At 38.9% G+C, this 26,972-nt stretch overlaps 1 protein-coding gene across 1 annotated transcript in view; it reads right to left on the bottom strand.

The window, feature by feature from the left end:
- The window catches only part of STX18 (syntaxin 18), a 67,441-nt gene extending 50,664 nt beyond the window's left edge, over positions 1-16,777 (bottom strand). The window contains exon 1 of the mRNA XM_086611651.1: positions 16,616-16,777. Within this exon, the coding sequence (XP_086467777.1) occupies positions 16,616-16,777 (162 nt within the window). The remainder of the gene's footprint in view (positions 1-16,615) is intronic.
- Between the last annotated feature and the right edge of the window lie 10,195 nt (positions 16,778-26,972).

Raw genomic sequence — 26,972 nt, 5'->3', positions numbered from 1 at the left:
CCTTGAGAGAGATATGAAACAGTCATTTTTCCATTTTCAGTGTAACACAATTTTTGTCTACTGTAGCAGGCGTTACTCTGAACAATTACTATTAGTAGTCTTAGCGTTTGGGGTGAGAGGAGGAGCATCACTACTCCTTAGAACTAAAGTTTCCTAGATCAGACTACACATAGTGCACAATCTAGACTTCTCATTTCAGGTATCCTACAGACTAAAGGCGTTGCCTGTTTACTCTTGGAACATACTCATTTTAGCTGTTGTTCTAAAATGCTTTTGTTTTTGAAGTGCTGTGTGACACTGAAGCCCTACAAAACGAAACAGAGTACAAGTAACAGATTCAGCATCTTGGACGTAGTCGTTTTTTCCTTACTCCTATGAAGCTATAGCACAACTTCATTACATAAATTAAAAATTCAGAAACTTACATCAACCATCCTTACTTTCAATTACAAAGCCTGGTGCTATGTTGAATGGCAACAAACTTTACCAGAATTTCCAGATGAATTGTTTATTTCTTATGGCCATTATGGTAAAAAGGAGGAAAAAAAAAAAGTGCTAGGGGGCTTACTGGAGGAGCTCACTGTTTTTAGACAGCGTATGGTCTTATCTTTTATGATAAACCTACTAATACAAACACGATTGTACAACAGATTACGACATTCACCATTATCAGCAGTTAAAAGGTCGTTTTAGCTCCTGGTGTGGAGTTAAGGCTGGGAGGAAACAAGTTCTCAGTGCTTTTGTAAACAGAATTTTGATGAGGGACTGAAATTGAAGACTGGATTTCCTGACTTCTGAGTGAATGACAGTCCTTTTTTGAAAGAAAGAAAACCTCATCAGACTGATGCTATATACCAAAACCTACTATATTCCCTCATCATATTCTATTACAAGATTTGTTTTAAAATCACAATTGTGCAAATAATTTGTTATATTTCCATATTACCTTTTCAGGACACTATCATTCATCCAGAAAACTACTATATGTTACAAAAAAAACCCAAAAAACAAACAAACAAAAAAAAAACAGAAGACAAGTATTGAAGAACTTTTCCCATGCTTATAAAATCTATAGACATTTAGAATAATCAATGCAATCTCTTGGGCCTCTCAGCTTTACAGTTACGCAAGTTTTCGTTAGATCATTTTTTTTCTCAAGTGTTACAAGGTAAACCAATTAAACATCAAAAGATTCCCGCTTGTCACATCAAATTTAGTACTCGTTGGAACAGTATGCCTTATTTGCTAAATATTTGTTGACTTGGAAATCATCATGAACCACATTCTTAACTAATCACAGCAACTGCTACAAAATACTGATTACAATTAAGGATCAGTAAGTTAAACTAAACTCACCAATTATCATAGCCTTCACTTGCCAAGAGATGCCATTCCATCAAAAGCACAACACACAATCCAAAGTCAAAAACATAGCGTTTATTCTGTCCTTAACCATGCTCCACCATGTTACCCAAGAGATAGGAAACGTACGATAGTAACGACGAAAGTCCTGCACCCTGCAATTGGTATCTGCAAACTACGCGCGTCTTTACCGCGAAGAACTTTTTCGCTTTTCAAGCGAAAGTCGCACATGAACCCGTTGTGTGAGGAATAATCAGAGCATCGTGCTGGCAGCGTTGTCGTGTCAGACAGCGAAGGCAGCGCAGGATACTTCTCCACGAGATGTGTATTATCCGGTTTGTTTCCTTAGTGAGAGAATACAAAAAGATGCCTGGGCTTCAACTTGGCGGCCAAAGGCACAACCTACACTAGCTGAAACAACCTGGGGCTAAGTATTCTTTAACACTGTCTCTATGGCTGAATGGATAGTCTGGTTGCTCTAACCGAAATAAATTCATAAATAGTCAAAAAACTGTTTTCAGCATGATTTCTAATCTCTGTCAACTACCGGCAATATTGCAGTCAGGTAGGTTTGGGGTTCATTTTTCTAAAAGAGCAAAAAACAATTTTTTTTTTTTTTACTCTGAACATTAAGTATACGGATAAGACCACAGATAATAATTCACATTCTTTTGTTCAGATTCTTTCATAATTTCATTGTAGCCATATTAAAGACTCAAAAAAGCTGGTTAACCCACTTTTGTTACATTTGAAATGATTTATCCAGTAAACTTTCAGGACTTGGTGTCGTTTTAATAACTTCACAGGGATAAAAAAAACCGTAGCTGTAAACACTAGGCCAAGAAGTAAAAACTTTCACGATCTAGCAACTAGGTAGCAAAATAAATCCTTTTAAAATTATCAAACAAAGCTAAAAATAAAATTAGATATAAATTCAAGTTTTAGACTGTGGTCAATTGAGGTCTAGACAAAACCCTATGTTTGTTCACTGCCTAGTCTCCAGTCTGCTCCAAGTTTGAAAAGGTAATTGAACTCAGTCTATAATTACTGGATTAGATACAGATGGGCTCTGTACATTTCAGGGAGGAAAGAACTGTTTTGATTCATTTTATGATTGCCTGTAAGGTCAAACTTTTCAAAATGTACTTTCATCTGTTAAATGGTTTCTCAAAGTCCCAGGGGGACATCTTCAATAACTGATGTTTTAAGCAATTTAGGTCTATCAGATCCAGTCTTTGAATGTAATATACTGTCCATTTTCTAGAATTATAAATGTGCATGTAGGTTAATTGCTACAACTCTTACATATTTTCAAAACTACACTTTCTTGAAAAACTGTAAGTTTTACCCAACAACTGTTATGCATAAATATTCATAGAATTATTTTGGTTTAAGGTACAGAGTATCTTTGGAAATATGAATAAATAATACAAATTAGAAGTGTCCTTACTCGTAGTTCCTTCCCATTTGTCTGAATTTTCTGAGAATGCTCTTAGTGTATGAATAGTCCCAATGAATTCAGTTCAATTCTTACAAACCAAAAAAAGTGAGGAACATACCTTAATAAAAAAAATCCTAAAAAGCACTTAAGACTTATCTTTTAGCAATCTCTTATTGGAGCCTTCATCCTCACTCTCACTCACAAGACATAACATGGAACAAAATGAGCACTAAACTTTTGCCCTGCTAAGAATTTTTTGCAAAAAATCTTTTCTCCAATTAAATCAACCATAATTCTGCAGCCTGTTTCAGTACAACCAGGATTTCATTTTGCATCTTTAAACGTCTTGCTTAGTTACAAGTTCAAATGCTCCACAAAATATATCTAGCTCTGCTCTCAAGTTCAGGACTCAGAACTACCACAATAGCAATTTAAAACAGAAAATACATCATGCAATCAGAAGACAATATAATAGCTTGGTTCACAGTCTTAAAAGAGGTAGGAAACTTAATTCCAAACAACTTTCTATTTAAGAGTTTCAGTTTATTTGCATTACAACAGTCATCTTGCTTATAAAATTCCAATAAGAAAGTATTTTTGTTACAAGATACATTTGTGTTTAATCATCAACAATATCTCACTGGCAACAGCTGTAGTCAAAGTTACCTTTGTAGGATCAGACACTTAGAGAGTTTTTCTGCCAGCAAATTAGTATTTAAACACCAATAATAAGGATAAATATGTTAATATCATCTCCCTCTGTCTCCAAGTTTGCTAACGAAAGAGGTTTAAGAACATAGCAAGTTATCTCATGTAGTTCCCATGATTAACATTTCACTCATAGTATTTCAAAGTTCTCTACATAAGGGACAAAACCTGAAGTCAGAAGCAACCGCCGTGAAGCCCCAGCAAAAAGATGGGTGAGAGTAACAGAGTTATTCGTTATTCGCCTGCTGCGAGAGAAGCCGTGCTGATCATCACCAGGCTGTGTGGAATCGCCACTACAACTTACAAGCCTCACTGAAAGAAGAAACTTCTTCCACTGTGTTTTAAGAACTGATTGATACAAATCAGTTTGTTCAAAACAGTTCAATCCATAAAAAGCCTGCCAAAAAATGACACGTTTTTGTATTAGTAGCTCTTTTTTAAAGGTAAAAGCATCAGTAACAACCACGTACAAACAAACAAAAACAGTCTTTGAAGTAAACGTCTGATTCTTGTCAGTGTCAAAAACAAGCGCGCAAATTTACTCAAAAGACAAAAATCCATGTAATATATGCATTATCTTCCTTCTCATATCTCTCATGGATGCTTTTAAATGTATTTCTTTAAAATTGGAATAATATTCAGATTAGAATTTACATAGAGCACATATGCTGAATTCACTAAAATAAGAATCTATATGTAAGAGCTATACAGAAAAGTCTTCTTTTCATTCATTCTAAGCAAAAAAAAAACAAACCACAAAACCTTCTTTCAAAAAAATGCACATGCCTTATTTTCCCTACAAAATAAAACTAGAATAAGTATTTCACATGTATTGTGTGGACTCACAAACCACTTCTGAAACTACTGTAATTTTTCAGACAATAAATTATGAAGCAATGGTAAATTAACAACTATACCACAGCACCATGTATTCTCCATGCCATAACACAGAAGAAAATAAATATAAGGAGTTATACTAGGTTACATTTTAGACCAACTAATTAACTTTTTGATATTTTTTCCTTTTTTCTTCTCCTTCACATTTCAATTACTAAGATGTATTTTCCTGTATTTACTATACGGTCCTTTATATCCCATGCAAAAACATAAGAAACAGTATCTGAGCTATCATAAGTATTTCTATACTTTAATGGGTCCCACCGTGAGCTGAAAATCTTAAGAACTGGAAACAAAATCATTAGGAGAAATAAAGTGTATTCTTACAATAAGCTAGTCTTGCTCAGATTATGGTGCATCATCGTATCAAAAATCTTTAAAATAAACAAAGAAAGGTGATATCCAATTTGTATACATGAAACTGATTTGGTATGAAGATCACAGAAATGCAGTATTATGTAACCAATGAATACCTTACACTTGTTAATGCGTCCTTTTTTCTTAAAAAAAAATTAAATCATTTAACTGTCTTTGTACATGCAAAAAAAAAAAATGTTACTTAGCAGCAACTTCTGTAGTAGATAACTAGATTAAGCACCCTGTTAAGTCTAATGTGGCTATTTTATTTTAGAAATACTTTAACACGTTGTTTCCTTTTAAGTTCATTTATTATTCAAAATGAAGACAGAACATTCATACATTTGCACAGTCTAAGGTCAAACTGATCAGAGTCATAGGTCACTGGAGCAGTGGTCTGGGATTTGGGAAACCGGTATCCAATTCTTTGCTTTGGTACAAAGCAGTGTCCCATACGTAAAAAGGAATTCCTGAGCCATCCCTATGCATTAACTCCTACATTACTTGTTGAGTACCATACGTATTTTGCAATATATGCACTTGACCTTAGAGATTTCCAGTGACGCAGAATCTATCAAATCAAGGGTCAGCTGAATCACACCACAAATAATGTATACTTTTTACAGCATTGTATCTTATTTTTGTTTTTTTTCACAAGATCCATGACCAATTGGAGACTCTTTTTCTTGTGATCATATGCCCTAACAAAATAGGATGAGAAAATTTCTCACCATAAAGTAGATTTTTCAGACTTTAAATCATTTTTTTTTACATTTCTTCTGTAAAAAGCAAAACAAAACAACCTCCCACCAACACCAGATCTCTGAAAAAGGTAGACATAAAACTGGACACAGTATTTTGTCATTTATGTTATGACATGTGTTATACTCTTTTCCTTTAATTTATAATTCCCTTTGTTTCACTAAACTTACATCTTTAAAAAACTTAAGTTTCTTTATTTTGGTATTGACTCCTATGTGGAGTCAAAGAGACCAAATTATGCCCTACCATATCCACAATCAGAACTGATAAATGCCCTACTTACCCATGCAAAGGTAGCATCACACCCGAGAATCTTTGCATACCTGTAATAATTTTTGTATGCAGTTGAATGACCCATGCCCCAATTTAAGCCTACATAAAGGAACCTTTTCCCTTGCATATCACAGCAGGAACTACAGTGTGCATCACATTGTCCAGCCGAGTCCGCCCGAAGAAAGTAATATATAACAAAGACAACTGAAGAAAGGAGAATTTTAAATTAATCAAAAATTTGTAGTTGTCATTTGAAAATGGGTATGCAACAAGGTTCTGAAAGAATATCCCGAGAACATGCACATCTGTTTAATATTACAAGCCAACATACTTAGTGAAGTTTTAATTTAATATTTTTTCTTTCTTGATGTTTTACCTTTAGTCAATGCCTTGTGAGAGTATCAGCTTTCTATAAGAAACTGTTAAATATAAAGAAATGTTATTGCAGCATGTTTATAAAATCATAGTTCGAGAACTTTTTATTTTTCTAAAGCCTGACCACAACTTAATTATCTGCAGGACATTCCAAGCTCACAATTGCAAGCTCCAGTTCCCAAGCAATTTTAAGCAGTATCTACTGTACAGGACATATGGTATTGCAAATACCACAACATGGTAATGTTTCCAAAAGTCAGCAATAGAGCCTTTAGACATGGTTTTTATTTTCAATAAATATTTGTTTCCCTACTAATCATTAAATCATCACCATTACCTGTTTGTCTTTCACATGTCAATACGCTATCACCATTTATTTTTAATAAAAGTGAATTAGTTCTAAGAGAGACAGATATAATGTATAACATGCCTGATGTTATACATAAAGGGTCATAAGACTAAGCAGTATGTTCCTCTACAGCTCACATAATGTTTTGCTTCTTTTCCAGGAAAGAATAAGAATAAGGCAAGCAAAAAAAAAACATCTACTCTTCTAAACTGGAGATAAGGTAAAAGGAAAATGAGCTCAGCCAAAAACTCTAAAAGGAAACCTGGAATTTCTTTAAGAAAGAGAAATCTCAAGAAGCCTGGGAATGAAAAAATCTTTCCACTTTGTAAGAACATTCATACCACCTGAAAGTAGGCAAGAAAAAAAAAAATAATCCCATAATGCAATTACATATGTATTTTGCAGATGTCAGTTTGAAAACCAGCAGACAACGTGACACTTCTAGAACAATTCAGAACTCCAAAAGTATGCTTTTCCTCCTCAAAATACCAATGCTCTGTAGAACACCTTGGTTTCAACACACTGCTCACAAACCCTTCTGTCTTCCTGTCTCTTTAATCATCTTGTCCCTTCTCTGGAGACTGTTTGAGGATTCCGTGCATTCCACAGAGCCAGAGCAGAGTCCCCCCGCACCCACGGTGGGTTGCCGTATAACTGGGTGCTCAGTTCCCAGCTTCTCTTTAACCTGCCAGGCTTCAGGTGTGTATTTTTTTTTGTTCCAGAAATCCCCAGAAGTCCTGCAGCAAGATTATTTCTGGTCTTCTAAAGTAAAATATCACTACATTTCACCTGTAGCAAACACGTGAGACTTAATTTTCTCTCCATATAGAAAAAAAAGTAGTGAACAACCATAGTAGAACTCCAATTAGAATCTCAGAATATCACCCCATACTCTTAATACACTTACTGGGATTTCATTTTTTAACAAGTCAGAAACCAAGACCCCTTCTATTATTTTCAATCACAGACCAACATAACAGTTAAGAGCTTCTGGATGTCCTCACAGAACTCTTGCTGACACTCACTTGAAATTCATTTCACACTTGCTATCCAACTGAGATGTAGAGAGGTGGGAAACATCAGTCAATTGCATCTTGTACTACTGAAATAAAAATACTCAATTTGGAATCAGTGATACTACATCCACATTCAAAACCATTTAAAAATCAACCAAAAAACAAAACATCCAGTGGGAAATGTCAAGCAATCTGTTAATAGTGGAAAAGCATGATTGAAAGGAAGCTGGGTTAAGTTTAACTGTATCTGGCTTTTGTTTTGTTTGTCTATTTTACAAATACTGGACAATACCTACAGAAATAGAAGAGATTTAGATTTGAGCAGATGCAGTACATCCACTTTTCTACTGCTCTTTCTACCCTCCATCAAAAGAGAAGACAGAGTCAGAATGAAAGGGTAAAAAGAGACAACAAACACCTTGAGGCTGGTGCCTGACCACTATAAAATGTCATTTTTTGGCAGACAGAAAGCTTTGACACACCACCCTGAAGTCAGGAAACTGACGTTTTTAATAAAGTATCCATCATTTAAAATTCTATGCAATTATATCACACTGTAATATTTTCAACATTAAAGAACATTTTCCCAAAATTGCTGGAAACAATTCATACCTCAGATTTTCCCCCTTTAATTGCTTTCACTGTTGAAGCTATCATATCAGATTTTAATATTTGTCAGTCTGAAAAATATTTTCAAGCATAGTGGTCTGAAGTTTCAAAGAGAGCATATAATTACATAATTTTTCACTGAAAAATTGTATCTTTTTGTCTATGGTAAAACACACAAAAACTGAATCCACTCGTTATCAAAACCCACAAAGAATCAGCTCAGCGTTACAGCTATAACTAATCCTAATGACCAAAACCAGCCCCAATTAGCAAAACACCAGTGTCACTATTACTTGTTGAGCAACAATTTGTTACCCGTTTTTGTGAGAAGTTGCAAAATCTTTATGCTTTGAAATAGCTGTTCCCCAAGATTACGAGGGATTAAACTTTTTTTTTGCCGATCACATGTATGAAGCATAGCTAGCACCCTAAATTACAATATCTCCCCATTTTATTAATACTTCAATACACTTCAGAGTTCAAAGCAATTAACGTGTGATGACTCAGATAGTCTTTTTGCTAATTGCCACAGAAAAAAACACAGAAAAAACACTCCTTAGTTCAAGCCTAGACTTAGCAGAAGCTAACAGAAGCAGTACTTCTCAAATGTCCAAGATACAAGGAACATGCCTCCCTACCTAACTTAACAAGCTTTTCTGCACTCAGAAAATTAGAACTGCAGGATGCTGGGAAGAGTCACGGCTAAGTTATTCTCTGGGCTCCTATCCACAAAATTTGTCCCATTTTTGAAAAAGAGAAGGAGGAGGAAGGGAATCAGAACCTTAAAGTTACCAACTTCCAGATAAATTAGCTTTATTATGGCCTCACTGCCAATACCTAGAAAAATAAATCCCAACAGTTAAATCTTTAACAAAGCACACTGATATTCTTTCAGGTCTGCTTATTTTTAAGTTCACTTCTGTCCCAAACAAGAAATTATAGTTTAAAAATATAAATCCAGAGCCCAAACCTTCTAGTGATAACAGTGTAGCGAAGTACGCAAAATAACGAGCTGTTCTTGCTCCAAGATCTGTGATAAAAAACATAACCGTATCAATTAAATTCACTAACCTGTAAGTATTAAGCCTTTTTCCATTAAGCCTTTTTCCATTTCCCTTCTTTTCTTTCTAATGTAGATGTATTCTATCATAACCACCATATATTTCCCGGTATTCATTCTTTTTCTTTTTTTTTTAACCCATATTTCCACCTGTCATGTTAGATTGTCTCTTCTCCAGTCTACATCATTCTATTTTCTTCCAGCTAAGCCTACATGCTTTCTGTTGTCTTTCCCTTCCATTGTATCTCTCCAGTCTTTCAGATGCCACAGGACCCACCACCCTACCCCTAGCCTGCCCTTCTCCTTCAGGTGTCACGCTAATGTAACCTATGTTTGAGAAAAGAAGGAGGCTACATATGATAAACCTCAGCTTTCTTCCACTTCCATATGCACTACGAACTTCCATAACCTTTATTTGTGACAAGATGACAAATCAAGAACTCACAGGAGGTGTCAGTTTAATGGACAACCATAGTCAGGAAAGAGTTCATAGTGACAAGCTACACGATACAACAATTTCTCCAACAACTGTCAGGCAGGAAAGAACATCCCACAACCTACCTGGAAGGAGGTGAGGTAAGGACGAAGACAACATCCTCAAGATGGGAACAGCAGCCCTAGATACTTTTGAACTCAGCACCACATGAGGTTCAGTTAGTCAAAACAAAACTAAAAGGCAACTAAGGAAAGCCGTCTCCCAAGCCAACTTTCAATCCTGCTGTTCAGTTATATTCAGAAAATAATTCCCATGAAGTTAAGAATGTACTTAAAAACAAACAAACAAAGCAGAGAGGAACAACAGCAGACATTTGCACAGACATTTCCCAAAATAGAAGAGTTCATAACTCTTACCCCAAGGCCAGTCTATACCCTCACCACTGTTACTGATGTGAGTTTTGCTAAAACCAGAAACATCACACGAGGAACATTAGTGATTTGGCATTTAATCCTACTGCATTAAACAAGGTCAGCATTTCATTCCTCTCCAAAAATCTTAAAAAAAAAAAATAAAAAAATCTTTCCTCTGCTGTTTCCTTAACCAGCTTTTTATGTGTTTCTCCTTTACTAATTAAAATTACCAACCTCTTCCCCTTCCATCTTTCAGGCTAAATTTCTTCTCTAACAAGAATGAAGGAAATCAGAGGTAAAAACAATAAATGGTCATAATAAAAAACTAACATTAACCATAATTTGCAGAGGGGAAGAGATAAATCTGAAATATCAAGAAGCAGTACACTGTAACTCTGCATTTGAAAAAGTATAATTCAGAATCATAATTTCTGCCTAGAAAATGGGAGAGGGAAACTCATGTGCATGTATGTAAACAAGTAAAAAACGCAGCACCACCAGTGAACTCTGAGGAAAACAGTGACTGTTCATAACTGTACAAGGGAGAAGTCAGAATTAATTCTAATGACCTCAGCTATGGGCCCAATTTATTAGAACTTACCTCTCATTAAAAGTTAAGAAGTGAACTGAAATATCACTTGCTGTCCAAAATTTGGCACAGTCATTAATTTCTAATAAAGACTATAATTGGCTATACCATAAGCAGTATATATTTCCTTTGCATCCAGATATTCTCTCATGGGAGTTATTCTTACATAGTCCTTAGAGTTAAAACGATCATATAAACTAACCTTAGTAAATCAGGTTAGAATTTTTTCTTTGAGTATAAAACCAAAAAAATTCAAGCACACCACTTTAAGCATTTTTCCCTCACAGCACTGGTTAGTATCAGCCATTCAGCTACTACAGAAGTAGGTCACTACATGACCATGCAGTCTTTGCTGCATTGCCTGTCTTCCATCATGGACTTTAATGGTACCACCCTTGGATACGGAAGTTTTCAGGATTAAGCCCCATTCAGGTCTATTCTAGATCTGGCAAATACACATCCCATTCTATAAAAAGTTAAATATACCAAGCTGGTTATTTCATTATTTTGCATATTTCTCAGTCTTTTAAAAAGCTTAGATGTAATTTGATACACTCTGCAGACACCAACCTGAACTTGACTCAGAACCAGCTGCATAATAATTATTGTTATACTCCAATGAAATGTTTAATGTTTTATTTTCATATACCTTTCGCTTCTAGAACAGGGATGGCGTTACTCCCTGCATCAGCAGATTGGTACCTGTCTACCACTGAAGCTGCTGCATATATCTGAAAGTAGGCAGTGGAAAAGCCTGTGGACCTCCCACCTGCAAACCAACTCTTTTGTCTTATGATACTAGAATGGTATTAAGCACAAAGAATACTTTGTTTGAAATCTAGATCTAATCACCTCCTAATGTTTTTCAAACTCTCTTTGATTTGTAAATCCCTAGAAGTTTTCCAGTGAGGGTGCAGACTTACCTTTCTCTATTAGCACAGCGTACTGGCTACTGATTCCATACTGTAACCAGACCCATTACATAATTTCGGTGGCCGAATTTTATTCTTGGTACCTCTTCAAACAAGCCTGAATAGTCTGAAAAGGACCAGAAAGTATGTATGTTTAAAAACACTCACTTTTATTTGTGCTATGTCAATAATTATGTCATGCTATTCAAGGCGGTCCTGTATGATCAGTTTAGGGGACCAGCTACTGGTTTCAGCATTCCTCATGCTTTTTTAGGCTTTATTAATGTAATGACAGTGGCAAAGATTAAGCCATTGTAAACCCCATATACAAACATCCCTATCCCTTTTTTCTCCTGTGAGAATGCTCTGAATGCCAACGTGTGCAAAGATGCACAGGAAGATCCTGTGTTTGGGACCAAGGATAAAACATCGGCTTTCCATCACTCCTAGTAGCCCTGCTATTTTGAATTATCCCATGGGCTGCATCCAAACAACAAGACACGTTGGACTTACACAGGTATGCATGAAAAGGCTATTTTTCCCAGAATATGTAAAATAAATAAAGAAAATAAAACAAAACAAAAAAAAGCCAGCACTAACCTATGAGCAGCATACTACTATACCAGAGCAGCATACTACAAGAGTCAGGTGGCCTTGTAATTAAAAGGTTTGTTCAAAATTTATATTCAATGTCATTTCCTCTGACTTTCATAAGAACTAGTTTTGGAGGCAAGTTTTATGTGGGCATTTTTCCTCCTCATTACATATTTGTACAGAGCAGCCAAACATATTCTTGATGTGAATATTGGCCTATCATACCAATTTTTTTGAAGAATCAGTTAATCATCCTACAGAATCCATACACAGGAGTTATATGAATAACAGATGTTGCAGCCTCATGAATCTGGCATCCTTATGCCTTTAACAGCTTCAAACACAGACATTTGATCATTCTGAAATTTTACATTTAAAGACCTAGAAACATTTAACCTTTCAAATTTTCCATACTCAAGGATATGTTTCCAGATATGTCTGGTATTGCTTTTGAAAAATTCATGCTCCAGCACTTCATTTTTTAGCTTTTTGCAAAACTTTGAAGAAGAGAATCCCCCTAGCAAAACAAAATTTCATTCACAGCTGCAATTAAGCCCACCATGAAATTCTGCTTGACCATTAATTTATCTTTATTTCTGTTAATAACGTGTATCAGCCCTGATTCCATTTCTCCAACACATATTGAACAGTCAGCAATGATAAAAAGTTCTCATTCCTTCATATTTTCAACAAAGAAAAAAACAATACTTGACAGATTCTATTCCCAATAGCTTACACTTGCCATAAACAAAAGTAACAGGAAAGGCTTAAATAGTGAGATTTCCTAAGACTGTGCTGAAACAGAAGTTCAAGTGCCAAACACCTTCTAAAACCAACAAGCTTTTAAAATATCCAAACTGAGCGTACACTATATTTGAACTGCTTATGTTCGTCCCTGAGCACTTACTTCAAGTTGAGGTTTTTTTTAATCTAAATACTTTTGCTCTAATCCTTAAAATTCTTCAATCACTTAGCACATTAACTCAGCTTAATCTCAAGTCTGATACCATACCAAGAAACTACATAAGCCTGTAAAAGTATGATGAAATGCAAACTTTAATATCCCTGCGTGCTACGTTTTAAATACCATGTCACCGATAAAGTCTAAGGAGGAAAAAAAAATAAAATTAAAAATTGATGCTTTTGTTTTACTTAACTAAAAAGCACTAAGATACACATAATGAATTCTATGTCTCTCATAAATTGCAAGCAATGGAAAGTCCATCACTGTTACTGTAGCTTTCTTGTAGGGAATCCCTCAACAATCATTTCTTACCTGGTCCTAGTCAATATCTATCTGGTGAACAGGTGGAGAGATGCCAGAAACATTCACCATACATACAGCATCAGCCATCTTTCATTACAAATCAGACAATCCAATGGTTGTACAATGCAGCTGACAGACCAAAAAAAACCCCAAATCAAGTAAACACTGATGGGTCAAGGCTAGGGCAACGAAAATCCTTGCAAAAGTTCATGGCCATAACAGTCGTCTTTGATTTAGAGGAGCGTCCATAGGCAAAGGGATCAGTTCTGCCAGTTTAATAACACCACCACCAACAGCAGGCTCTGCAACTACCATTACATCAGCTTTAGATAACCTTGCAACACCCTTGTGTCACCAACTTAGTCTCAAACACAAAAACGTTCATCAGCTCCCCACAGACCGCAGCAACACACCCTACCTGAGCATAAACCAGGCAGCTTTCAAAAAATCCAAATGAATACAGAACGTTGAAGTATTTTTTGTGACTAACGTTAAAATACCAAGAGCACACAAAACATGTCCTCCCATCTCTGAACTGGTTTCCACACACAATATTGAATCAAGTCAAAGCTCTTACAGTGCATGTGCTCCGTGCGTACTTCAATCCACTCAAATCACGTTAAGTTTGAGCACGTAAAACAGGACTTTAACTGTATCTCCCAGGTGCACTTTACCATAAACACAGAAGCCCACTGTGCAGACACAGCGCTTTCTTAGGAAAGAAAAACTTAATTTAACTAGGAACTATTACAACTTCACCAGCTTCTTCTCCAAATGCTAAACACCTTCAATCTTCCTTCTTAAACACCACTTAAGAGTCTGTCTATAAAGAAGACCCCCAAAAAAAGTAAACATTTCCACAGTCCTCAGATCCTACAGCAAAACTCATAGATCTTTAGGGGAGAAAGGAGAAAGAAAATATACTACGTTTGACAGAGACAGTTACATCACTTAATACAGTTCAGCCAAGTGCTCAAACACATCAATAATGCGATACAAAATCTCCACAGGATGAGCTAGAAAGGAGAACACTGATCCCACAGCTGTGTGGCTGCCCCAGGCAGGGCTGAGCACCCTCCCAGCCCCACACGGCAGCAGTGCTGCCACATGTTTGGAGCGGGGCTGGCTGCTGCTCCCACAGCTTGGAACGCAAGTGGAGACAGCACAGCTCTACCTGCAAGAAGCGAGGTAAACCCACCCAGAATACAACATTGAAAGGAGAAGGTCTGTGCGTAGAGTCCACATAAATATTTCAACATTTCCATATCTGCATGTCAAATGGAGATCTTCAACTCAGGACTCTGGGTTTGTTGAGCTTGGTGACAAGGAGGCTGAGAGGTGACCTCATTGCTCTCTGCAGCTTCTGAGGAGGGCAAGTGGAGAGAGGTGCTGATCTCTCCTCCCTGGGATGCAGTGATAGGACACATGGGAATGGTTCAAAGCTGTGCCAGGGGACGTTTAGACCGGACATTAAGAGGCATTTCTTTTCCAAGAGGGTGGCCAAACACTGGAAAGGGTGGCCAAACACTGGAACAGGCTTCTCAGAGAGGTGGCTGATGGCCCAAGCCTGTCAGCGTTTAAGGACAATGCTCCTAATAACATGCTTCGACTTTTGCTCAGCCCTGAATTGGTCAGGCAGTTGGACTAAACATCAGATGTCCCTTCCAACTGAAACTATTCTATTCTGCAACCAAATAAGGCATAATGAAAATGATGACCAGGTTGAGGTTATTAAGGGTCTCCTTTGTTATTCTACATGGATTCTGACCAGAATCTTTCATGACAATTTTTAAAGATGACAGTAGTTAACTATTTGATATATATATACACTCCGATTAAACAATAAGCAAAATACCTGCACGTAGACATGAAAAATCACTAGCTTTGGGGGAGTTTTTTTAAAAAAGAAATACATTAAAGAATTAATGCATCTATTAAAGATTACATTTGCAAGCTAAGTTGAATAAGGGTCACTTAAATGAACGTTTTGTAACAGTTAATGATTATATGTTCACTTAACAGGTACCTAACTTGACGCCCTCTGCTTAGGCCTCAAAGCAATCACTGAGCTACTGAACATCAAACATTGAGTGTTATGAAACACACTAGTTTTTAAGTACTCTCTCTCAGAATTAGGAAAAGCACAATTAGCACAGCAACGTGACATTAATATCTGTGCTTGAAAACTAAACTACTCAGAAACTGACAGAACAAGGCTACTTGTGCTTTCCTTGTTTAGTCCTAAAGTCGCATATGCGTACTGTAGGGCTGCCTCCTCAGAGAGCATACTGTGAAGCCTTAGTTTTTCAAAAGACGGTCTAGTGCCTTATTAGACATGTGTTATTTAAACCCTGCTTTGGTATCAGACTTTTTTTCCCCTGCTTTTTACTCAGTATGCAGGAAAAAGATCTGCAACAAATTTGTTTTTACAGCGTGACTTTGGACTAAAGACTATTATTAATGCTGGTCAGCCTTCAGCTCTGTAATGCCTTAACTTCTCTGTGCTTGCCTTTTCAAGTTTCGAATTGTTCTGACTACCTTTTCACATATAATTTGTATAGAACTGGCACTTTACAGCCACACTGTACAACACGGGGGAAAAAAAAAATACAAGAACCTAAAAGACAGCACATACGGTGCAACACTACAAACGCTTATGCTCGTATTTCTTACGGAAGCAGCCTCTGACGTGGCAACTGGCATGAGGGAACACCCGTGCGAACGCAAGTACGGCCGCAGCACCGGCCGAAGGACAGTCCGTTCCGCACCAGGAGCCGAGCCAGCCCTCGCAGGAAGGGGACGCGGCCAGCGCAGCCCCCCGGGACGGCCCTGCGTGCCGCCGCGGAGCGGGCCCCCGCCCGGGAGGAGCCGCGCCGGGGGGACCGCGGGCGGCCGGCGGGCTCGGAGCCTGCCCCAGCCGCCACACCAGCCGCCGGGCCCCGCTCTCACGCTGCGCTGCCGCCCTCCCAGCCCACATCCGTGTGGGAAAGAGCTGCCCCGGGGTTGCTTGCGGGCGACTCCGGGGCCTGCTCGCTCGCCCCGCGCCCCCGGGGACAGCTGGACGCGGCGGCCCGCTCCGAGGCGGGGGTGAGGGGGGCGGGATGCCCGCGGCGGCGCCCAGGCGGAGCCGCCGGCCGGCCCGGCCGCCGCTCGTCCTCCCCCCGCCCGGGGCCCGGGTGCCCGCCGCCGGACTCACCACCTCCCGGGCCCGGCTGGTGAAGTCGCTTTTGGAGCGGGCGGCGCTCCGCTTGAGCAGCTCATCCCTGGCGGTGTCCCCCGCCGCCACCCCCAGCGCCTTGTTGCGAGTCTTCACGGTCTTCACGCTGGCCTTGAAGAGCAGGGTGATGTCCACCGCCATGGCGGCCCGCCCCTCCGCCGCCGGCCGGTGCCGCCGCGCACTCTTCCCCGCGCAACGCAGCTCCGCGCCGCGCGTTCCGCCCCGCGCGGGGGTGCGGAAGCGGTGCCGAGGGAACCGCGTCCCCCCGCGGCCTTCCCCGCGCTCCCGGTCGGACTCGTTGCCGCGGCCCGGCGGCGGGGCCGAACTCCTCGTCGGCCTCCGCCCAGCCCGCCTGAGCTGCGGCGGGCAGCGCAGCCCGAGCCCGCTCGGCCGCGGGCGGCCGGTGCTCGCGTTCGGGAGAGGCTTCGCCTCCTGCCCGCACAGCTCCCCGCGCCCCTGGCAGCAGCGCCCGCCGGCGCTCCCCGAGGCGGGAGTGCCGGGGCAGGGCTGTACGCGGCTCCCCTGCACCCGGCTACGGCCTGCTCCTGCCAGACATTTGCGTTATTCGTTTGCCGAATAAAAGTTACATTTCAATAACCCTCTGACATCTAAACTACCCCGCTGTGGCGGCGGGGCAGGTGTAGTCAGCTGGTGCTGTTAACCGCAGTCTCCCAAGACTACGTCTCCCAACTTAGTCATGGAAATATAGGATAATTAGAGTGCATTAATACACGTTAGCAGATGTGCACCGGGATCTGGGATTAGGGTTGGTGTGAGATTCTCCCAGGAAACGGTCACGTGTATGTCCCCTGATTACTTACCCCTGAGCTGTACAGGTGGAGCAACCTTGTTACACCTGGAATGTGCAGCGACGATTTCTTCACCAGGAGGCTGACCTCAGAGGTCCTCCTGCTGCCATCCGACACTGGGACACTATCACAGCAATCCCTGGAAGGCGTATCGCAGTCAGTTATGACACAGCACTCTCCGTAACCTAATGGACTCTGAAGGAACCTTTGTTATTGGGGCAACTTTATTACGGTGCTCTGTGCAGTAGCCTGGCTACGTGAAATTGCTTGGCGTAGAGGCGAAAACTTTTTAAAAAATAAACACGTGTTATGTATAGAGAGAGAGAGAGAGAAAATATGCCATATAGTGCTCTGGGATCCAGCAGACACCATGTAGTTTTCGACTGTGCTCTCACTGACCAGAAGCACGTTCCCTGGGACAGTCTCCAAAGAACACAATTTCAAAATTCTGCCTGTCCTCAGCTGACTGGAACTTAATCAACCACAACTATTTTTCCTATCTGCTCCAGAGTATCGGGCTTTCTTCCATTGTTGATTACTGCCCTGCTTTCAGTTCAATTCTCATCAACTCAGCCTTAGCTACAGATTAGTGGTTCCCACACAGTTATATTACGATTAGTATTTGTTCATACTTTTTAATTATCGTTCTGTTTCAAATGGTGTTTTCATTGTGGCATGGCTATGAATTTCTGATGAAAGGAACAGACCGCTTTAAGTCCCTGTCCTCGGTGCTGGATTTACCACGGAAGAGAATCTGAGGTATTAAAAAAGTGGACCACAAAGGACATTAAAGTTTTCATTCCAGCAATGCCAGCAGTATTTGACCGAACTCCAAGCCATACGCCTTTGCTCTTTCAAGATTAAGAAATTCAATATAAAAATACTTTAGCAAAGGACGTGTGTAATAAAGCTGTGTGGCATTGACATGTAGTAAATCTGGTACTTTCAGGTATGTTTCCTAAAATTGGTTGTTTTCCATTTCTTTGCATTATCAATACCAGAGCAAGTACACTTAATAAAATTCCAGGAATGCCTTGATCACACTGACACCCTCATTCTGAAACTCCCTAAGACACTTCTGAGCCACGTTCACCAGTGCTACGTGTTAGGGTAGTTTTCATGTGCTGTGGTTCTTCCATCCTTACAGTAACTAATGCCTCACTCCACAAACATGTTACTTCACAGGCACTTGCGCAGGTAACTTCTTGCCAACAGAAATAAGAAACTCACAGCTTGTCCCGCAGTAGAATGCTCCTGAAAACGTAGGTGATAAAATTAACCTCTGGTTTTCTGCATGTTCAGCTATATAGCTTGTTCCAACATTTAATGAAGCTAATATTTATGCTGCCTTGAAGTATTCCCATTTAAGTGGGCACTGGATAAGAATCTATAGATTTTTGCTACCAGAGTGCTGCTTTTTTTACATTTAAATTGTAGGAATATGAAAGTTATTTTGGAATTTTGAACTTCACCTTCCCTTCCTGCTTTTAGAAAAAAATACTTGTTGGTGCCTATGTCATGTTATATTTTCTAATGAAATTCAGGTACTTTAAAATAACTGGAATACTCTATACATTTTTGGATGAAAAAAGAAGCTACAGTTCATTAAAGCAAAGTAAATTTTAAGACATACTATAGTTTACCTCCTAACTTTGCAAAGGTTTATACACATACTAAACCTTTGAATAAATAATAAATTGTGAATACTCCCATTGAGGTCAATGGAACCACAAATGGCACATACATTTTAGCAAATAACCATTTCACTGGATCAGGACTTTAGATAGAAATTCTTTGGGAACAAGATTGTGTCTTTATTCCTACTTTTACTTTTTTATTTGTGCTTTATGTATGTGACCAGTAGTTACTGTAAAACACTCTAAAACAGTAATAGTAATATTAGACAACAAATTTTGAACCTCAACAGTCTTAAAACTTCCATCCAGGCATAAGGAAATAGAGAGCCATTTTAAAAGAAACACAGTGTTAAAATTCCATATAGCTGATCTCATGTGTCAGAAATGGACTGAACAGTTAATCTGGCAAAGGAAAACGTTAAAGTACCCTTTTAATGTGAAAGAAGGTTGCTCAAATGGTCTAACTCATTAGGTATATAATACCCAGGGCCTCTGCTGTAGAGATAAATAGATAGCTTTGAAGACTACAACTGCTTTAAAATCAGTTGCTAAGAACTGGTGCCCAGAGCTTTTATTTGAACTTGATCCTAGCTTCCTGTATACAGTAACTGCATCTACTCAGTAGTTATTTGCACTTCCACAACCACCTTGTTTTGAAAGTTTAAAGCTTACTTTGGAGCAGATAGGTTTCCATATTCCATGCTGGAACTTCCTGTAATTGCTAAAAAGACTAACCTTGAAATTTAAGATTTTAAGGTTGGAGTAAAATTCCAAAACACAGACAAAGGACTACAGTCCCACGACTAGCAACGCAGGTAAATCTGTAAGAACCCATGCACTGTGCACTCAGTCGTGCGTCAGCAGAAGTATGTCCGGAGGAGGTGAAATTAGGAGTTTGCAAACCAGAACAGTTTGGTGTGCAGTGTGAGGACAGCGTGCTGATCATCAGGTCTTGGCGTACCTGCTTAACAGGCGTGTCCAGTAAAATTTCCCAGGCAAACCTGCTAGTGTAAAGGAGTCAGTGTTTCCCTGTGGTTATCAATCAATGTGCCCATTAAAGAAGGACTGGCGAGCTTCATCTTTATTCACAGACAGGTAACTCCTCACATTTGAAGTTCCTTCTGTGTGAGAGGTAAACAAAAGAGATAAAGCTCCTGAACATCTTCCCTTCTAATGCACTCCAGCTATAAAGGTCCTAATTTGGCATGGACTATAGAAAACTATCTGCGGTCCATTTTATACATTTTGTGGGGTTTTTTCTGGCATACAACCAGTAACTTTATTTATGTGATGGCAGTGTTGCAAACTGAACAAAATATCAAAAGGAAGGCAGTTTGCTTACAGGGCACATTTGTAATCAAGGCAAGTCAAAAGGGGAGAAGCTGTATTTGGTGACTGTTTAAACTTTTCAGCCAATAGCTTGCACGCTTATTCGCTTAAACTCAAAGTAAATACAACAACTTTGTGGATGTGTAAAGAAATCGTCTTTGGTGTTTAAAAGCAGGATTGTAAGATAGTACAACCTGTACAAAGGAAGTATGGTCACTGTGTAAAATGAAACAAAGTTTTGCAGAAAGAATGGATATGAACTGCATAGCTATAAGCAACTTGTGTTGTCTGTGGCAACAAATATTGACTGCTAGAAACCAGTAACATCAAGGTTCTGTTATTCCTCTTGAAACTAGATCATCACATCAGAATTTACACTAAGAATAATTTAAAAAAATAGATATTCCTCGTGTAAAATATATTGTTGCCGTAAAATATATCTGTACATATGATGTCTAACAGTAGAAATTCAGGGGAAAAATGGTAACTCGATTTTCCAATTGTGCAGAGACATTTAATTCTTAGAGACCTTATGTATAAAACCATTCTTAGTTGTAATGTAATTCCTAACATAATATATGTTATCCAGACTACATCATCAAAGAAGTGTGTGTGTGTTCAATGCAATTAAGCTTGAACCATGGAAATGTTAAAGAGCTGGCTTCTGCATGCAAGAATAATTCTCAGGAGTGCTGATTCTTCCTGATGTAAATGGAAATACTGCCCCTGACTTTGGACATTGTATGTAAAAAGCAGGTGAAATTCTAAGCGAGGAAGAAAATTAGAGGTCTTCTTTAGAAAAAAAAAATACTTTATAGACAAGATTTTATAAAAAAGAATGACTTGGGTTATATACTTAACCTGTGCACCGAAATAAATGTTATTTTCCAAAGCAGCAGAATTCAGGGGCTAAAATCTTCAGTGCTTTGCTCACTACTCAGACTGTAAACCTGCATATCTGTGCTTATCCTACAAAGCTTTGAATCTTATAGTACCATGTCTATTAGGGTTTCTTTGGTCTTATTACTTATCACTACTGCTTCTTGACCGATCCAACAGCAGCAGTAGTTACAACAAAAGTATTTGTGCAACTGATAACTCTGTTTGCTGCTAGTGTTTTAAGCAGATTATCATCTAACTTGCATAGCACCTGACTAGTGGATCCAAAGCAATGGCAGCTAAGAGGAAGCCTAAAATCAAAGCCTTAGGTCAGATTTCCCAAAAGTAGTTAGGAGCCTAGCTCTTAAGGAGATCCGAATCCTGTTCAAAGTATTTATATATCACTTGATTTCAGTGAGTTTTGGGTGTCACGGCTCACCAAAAGCCTCGGCTGTCCCTGACCAGCCTCCTCTGGTCCCTCCCTCATGACCTCCCTGTGGGCTGATGTCAGGTAGGTGCCCGATGCCCTGGCATAAGGGTGCCCCTGGCTGCCCCACTCCCCTTGCTCTGGGGCAGCAGGACAGGCTCCAGCTTCCAAGGTCCTGCTCTGCTGGCTGTGGTGCTGCAACCAGCCCCCCATCCCTGAGTATGCAGCTGGTCCTCACTCTACCCTAACATTGGGCACCTAAATATCATCCTTATGACTGTCATAATTAGAACAAATAAGGCCAGTAATACCTATGATTCTATGATTCTATGATCTGTTTGCCATTCTATGATTCTATGGCAGTCGTTTCCCACAACCAGCATATACACCTGGAAAACATCAATAGAGACAGTGTTCTTTGTCTTAAATTTTACTGCAGACATTTTAGCTCGTTCAAAGTCTCTCTTCTTTGAGAACTTCCTATACTCTCCTAGACTTTTGCAAACTGGATGGTTTCTTCTATGAAGCTCTGCAGGAAAAGAATACAGCTGGCATTTACACAAAGTTCAGTCTACTGAATTCTGTAGTGACACTACCGCAGAGACACACAAAGTCAAACTCTAGTTTTTTACAGTTCTTCCACAACATTGGTCAACATTTGTTTAAGAAATTGAAAAAGAAGCTTGGCCTCTACATATATGAACACGGCCATGCATTGTCTACCAGGCAAATGCAAGAGCAATAAAACCAAATATTTTTTCAACAATGACAAATGTACACACGATAACAACAGACATTGTTTCCCATGTGCTTGGATAATCTTAGTAGATAGTTGATGAAACAGCTGGATTACCTTCTAATTTTCATCAGTGAAGTCACTTTTAAGAGCAACCACTACAATATTAGCAAGATAGTACAGGAAAGCTTGCACTGTCACTACTTCAAGCTGTTATTTTTTATGTGCCTTGAAAACATGGTATTTTGGTCTCCAAGAGTAGCGTGCACATTACTCGTACTGTTAAGAAAAACATTTAATGAATTAAAAATGTATTCAGACTTTCCAAAATCACTGATTTTGGAATCACTATTTACTGAAATACTGAAAAAAATAGTTGAGCATATACTCAGACCAATTCTATGTTGCATATACAAGAATCCCGTACGTCTCTGCTGCTAGACCTGCAACATTTGCAGACTTGCATATTCTATAGTTTAACATACTGCTATCTGAAGAGCTTTTTCATTGAAACTAATGGTGACAGTTAGAAGAGTGGGAATTTATGAATGGGAAAATAAATATGGTAAGCTCAGAGGAAAGATGAAAAGCGGAAGAAAAGATGCAGAAAAGATTTACACCAATTCAAGTCTTACAATAAATTCAAGCTGGGAGCAAAACGTAATACAAAAACAATTAAGAGCTTGTAAAACAAATACAGGACTGGAAGGTCTTGCAGGGCACAGACAACTCCATGTAGCTGAATTTTAAGAATTGTGAAAACATACGTGGCAATAACCCACCCAAGACAAAGTGAGCCATTTTAACACCCTCTAAATGGCACTGATGAATGTAAAGAGGCAGCTTTGGTTAAGCAGAGGAGTGTCCAGGTGTTTTAGGTAGAGCTTGCTTTAGTGCCTAGTAAGTACACTCACAACCGAGTTTGCTACTCACAAGCTTCCCTGAGTAGATGAACCCTTATAAATTGAGCAGCGGCCAACAAAAATTAAACTCAATGCAGAGTTCTTACAGGTATAATTTAATGTAGATAGAGAAGAGAATGAATATCCCTAACAACTACATATGTGGCTGTCAGCCTATGGGGCCTTAGAAATGAGATACAATCAGCATGGACCAGACAGGCTTGGATTTTGTACATTGCTGCCCACCATACTGGACACAGAGGATTTGGCTTGAAAATATATATGCAATAAATATTGTGTATGCAGAATGCTCACATTGTCCCACAGGCTCTGAGTTACTGGTAGTGAGCAGAGCTAAAACTATATATGCAAGAGATCCTTTAGAAATTCCCCAAGAAAAATAATGTTGAGATGCCCGCTGTGGGACGAGTAGGAGAGAGGTTGAGAAGAGACACTTTTCAGAAGCCATCCTACTATGAAGACTGACAAGCAGCGCAGACACAGCAGTTCCCCATAACATAGTCCAGATTCAATTTATTTCTCAGGATTCATGGGTTTGTGGGTGAAACCATCCTAGCTACTCTCTAAAATTCCAACTTCTTAATAAAAATGGAGAAGAAAAATATCTGTTCAAAAATATTAAGATGAACTTCAGCCATGGAACACAGTACAGAGCATACTAATGTCTTGCATTAAAGAGGAACTATATTTAAATGTGATCTTCCATTGATTCCATGTTAACAACACATAGAAGTGATGGTGGGGTGGCCCTTACAAGAGGATGGGTAAAATAAAAATATAAAAAGAGTAGAAAAATTAAAATGTAAAAAGAACCTATTTAAATAATTATTTTAAAGAAGAAGAGGAGAGGAAAAGGAAAGAGCTTCTCCGAAGTTATTTACAGACAATGGTATAAGAAAGAGAATTGTGAAATATGGACCATTTTTGTTCAATTTTCCCATAAGAAACTCAGATGCTGGTGTGTACATAACAAACCATGATGGTTGGATGGGCATTGAATTTGTGTTATTATGAGTGCTTTAAAAGTAAAAGAGGAAAAATCAAACTGGGATTTTCATTCTGTTTCATTTGATGTTAACTGTAATGACCAACTGATATGTCAGAGAAACAATATCTTTCTTAATGCCTGAGTGCTCCCCACATTTATAGGGTCAGAAATAACAATAAACCAAATCAAAGACATTTCCACTGTTGGGATTTGAATCAGGCCCAGCATACGTCACTAGAGATCCTACAAAGTCTTTGCCAAACCCACAAAGGACTGGAGTAATTCCATAGCTCCATTCTGACATCTCTGAGGTTAGGCAATGGCTCACTGGCTGCTGAATATCATTCAGATTAGCAGTACAGTGGCTTGTCATAGTGGCTTTCATAATACATAAAGCACCAGCAAAGACAACAAATTAATTGACATTGCAGTACTCAAAATTAAGTTCTCTTTAGTTCTATTGCTTCTGACTTTAAGCTTGTGTATGTTCTCACAATATTCGCCTGGTTTTATTACAACTAAACTCCCTGAACTTCTTCATGGCCCAGTCACACAAAGTGCTAGTGTGGGTACAAGGGAAGGGATGGGAACAAACTGCTTGGGGAAGAAAGGGACTTCAACAGCCCAGCTTATATTGGTTTATTCTGTCAGTAAACAGACCTCCCCCCAAAAAAACCATAAGTAAACCAGGTAGATTAGCCTGAAAAAAACATAATTTTATTCTCATTCGTATCAGTTCGATTTAGCAACTCCACAAAGCCAGTGGAAGAGGCATAGAAAATACAACTTCTGACTCTGTTCGTGCTTGTCTTGGTAGAAGCAGGAGTTAAACGTGTTGTCAATAGGTGTCAGAGCACTTCTAGCAAGTTTACAGCCTGCATAGCAGCACTGTATAGAGATCCCTGAGCTGGCTCCAAGCAGACTAGCGTGTCCACAGCGTATGGGATTCAGGGCCCTGAATGTTTTCTGCCAGGGTGTAATCATATCCCCTTTAGCCTTTTAGCTTAGACTTGTACAAAGGCATTATTATTGCCATACAGAATGTACCTTACCTGATAGGGTCTTAGAGCCAACTTGTTCTTTTCATGTTGATGACTGAGAGTCAGTGTCCGGGCTTTCCCGGTTGTCTCTTTTCCAACTGATGAACCTCAATTTAGTGCAGAAATTTTTCTTGTTAGCCCCTAAGGGGAAAAGAAGGAAAGAATTGATATGCCCTAACTCTAAATAATCTCAAAGTTGGTACACAGTCTCATCTCATTCTCTGGCCACTTCTACAGCCAGTAGTCCTTTTGGCACAGTGTGCCATTGATTCTAAGGGACAACTCTGCTGGGTGAGATGCATCTCCTTGCAGTGCCTGTCTTCAGAGTCTAGTTTAGACAAGACTTTCAGCTTAGACTAGACCTATAGTTCTGAGGCAGACAATTTTACGTTAGATGAATGAAGTCTTTCTTATCATGGTACTTCATGTGATAAAAACGGAATATGCCAAAACGAAATGATTCAATACTTCCTTGAGAACACTGGAGGGAGCTCACAGAAAGAGACAGGAAAAGAGAAAAGGTGGCAAGAAAAAGAAGTTTGTTCCAGTTATGTGAAAAGTTATGTGAATATTTACACCTAGAGATTGCATTTCATTTCAATCCATGTACAAATGTAGGAAAGAGATATTTTTGTTTATATTAAATGCTAGTAATTCTTTGTATTTGTATCCTGGCATCACTGTAACTTTCTATTTTGAACATGTATATTTCGAAAACACACATAACAGGCCGTTTCTTTTTCATTTAAATTGATGTTTATTTGAGTTCTCTTGTTTCTGTTCACTTGGCTTCATGCTCTGCAGTCTGATATTTAATCTAAAATGAGGGAGAGGGACTTTGGCAAACTGTAGTTATACATCCCCTAGGAAAATACCATCATCTTCGGTGAACACAATATAATGAGGAGGTGTCCTATTACATAATTGAGGAGGCATTGTCTTTTATATGCATTCTGGTTCACTTTTCACACTAAATTAATCTTAATAAGCATCTGCTTTGAGTAAAGAGAGTTTTGTGATATTTCAACCGTGACCTCTCTGGAAGTCCAAATGATTTCACTTTACGTTTTAGACTGGAGTATTCTTTTGAAACATTTCCCTTTACTATATGATAATCAGTACTTTAACATGAGCTGATTAATCCCATCAGTCTAACACTGATACCATGGCTCTTGTGCCCTTTCCCTGCTGCAAAATCACTGGCTTCTTAAATGAAGTCAGAGCAATACTACAGATTATGTTATACAGGAGGTCAAACTTGATGATCACAGTGGTCTCCTCTGGAGTATAATCTGTGAATCTGTAACTCAAACTGGAAGAAATACAAATATGTGCACAATAGCAGTAACTGAAGAAATAAAACTTGCTGCTTTTAAGATAGAGCTTGATGTATTTATGAAAGCGATTATATGAGCTGGTTGCCTGCAATAGCTGGAGCACAGACTTGGTGGCCCTGCAGTCATTTCCAGACCTATTTTACTGTGTTTCAATTGCTCATCAGCTTGCTCTCATTTTTAATATTTATTTTAAAACAGTTTTTGATACAGTTACTAGGATAACAAATTAAA

The sequence above is a fragment of the Tauraco erythrolophus genome, chromosome 5, assembly GCF_009769465.1.
Source record: "Tauraco erythrolophus isolate bTauEry1 chromosome 5, bTauEry1.pri, whole genome shotgun sequence".
NCBI lineage: Eukaryota > Metazoa > Chordata > Aves > Musophagiformes > Musophagidae > Tauraco > Tauraco erythrolophus.
Note: the sequence above shows the minus strand (reverse complement) of the source record. Positions and strands in the feature narration are given on the sequence as shown.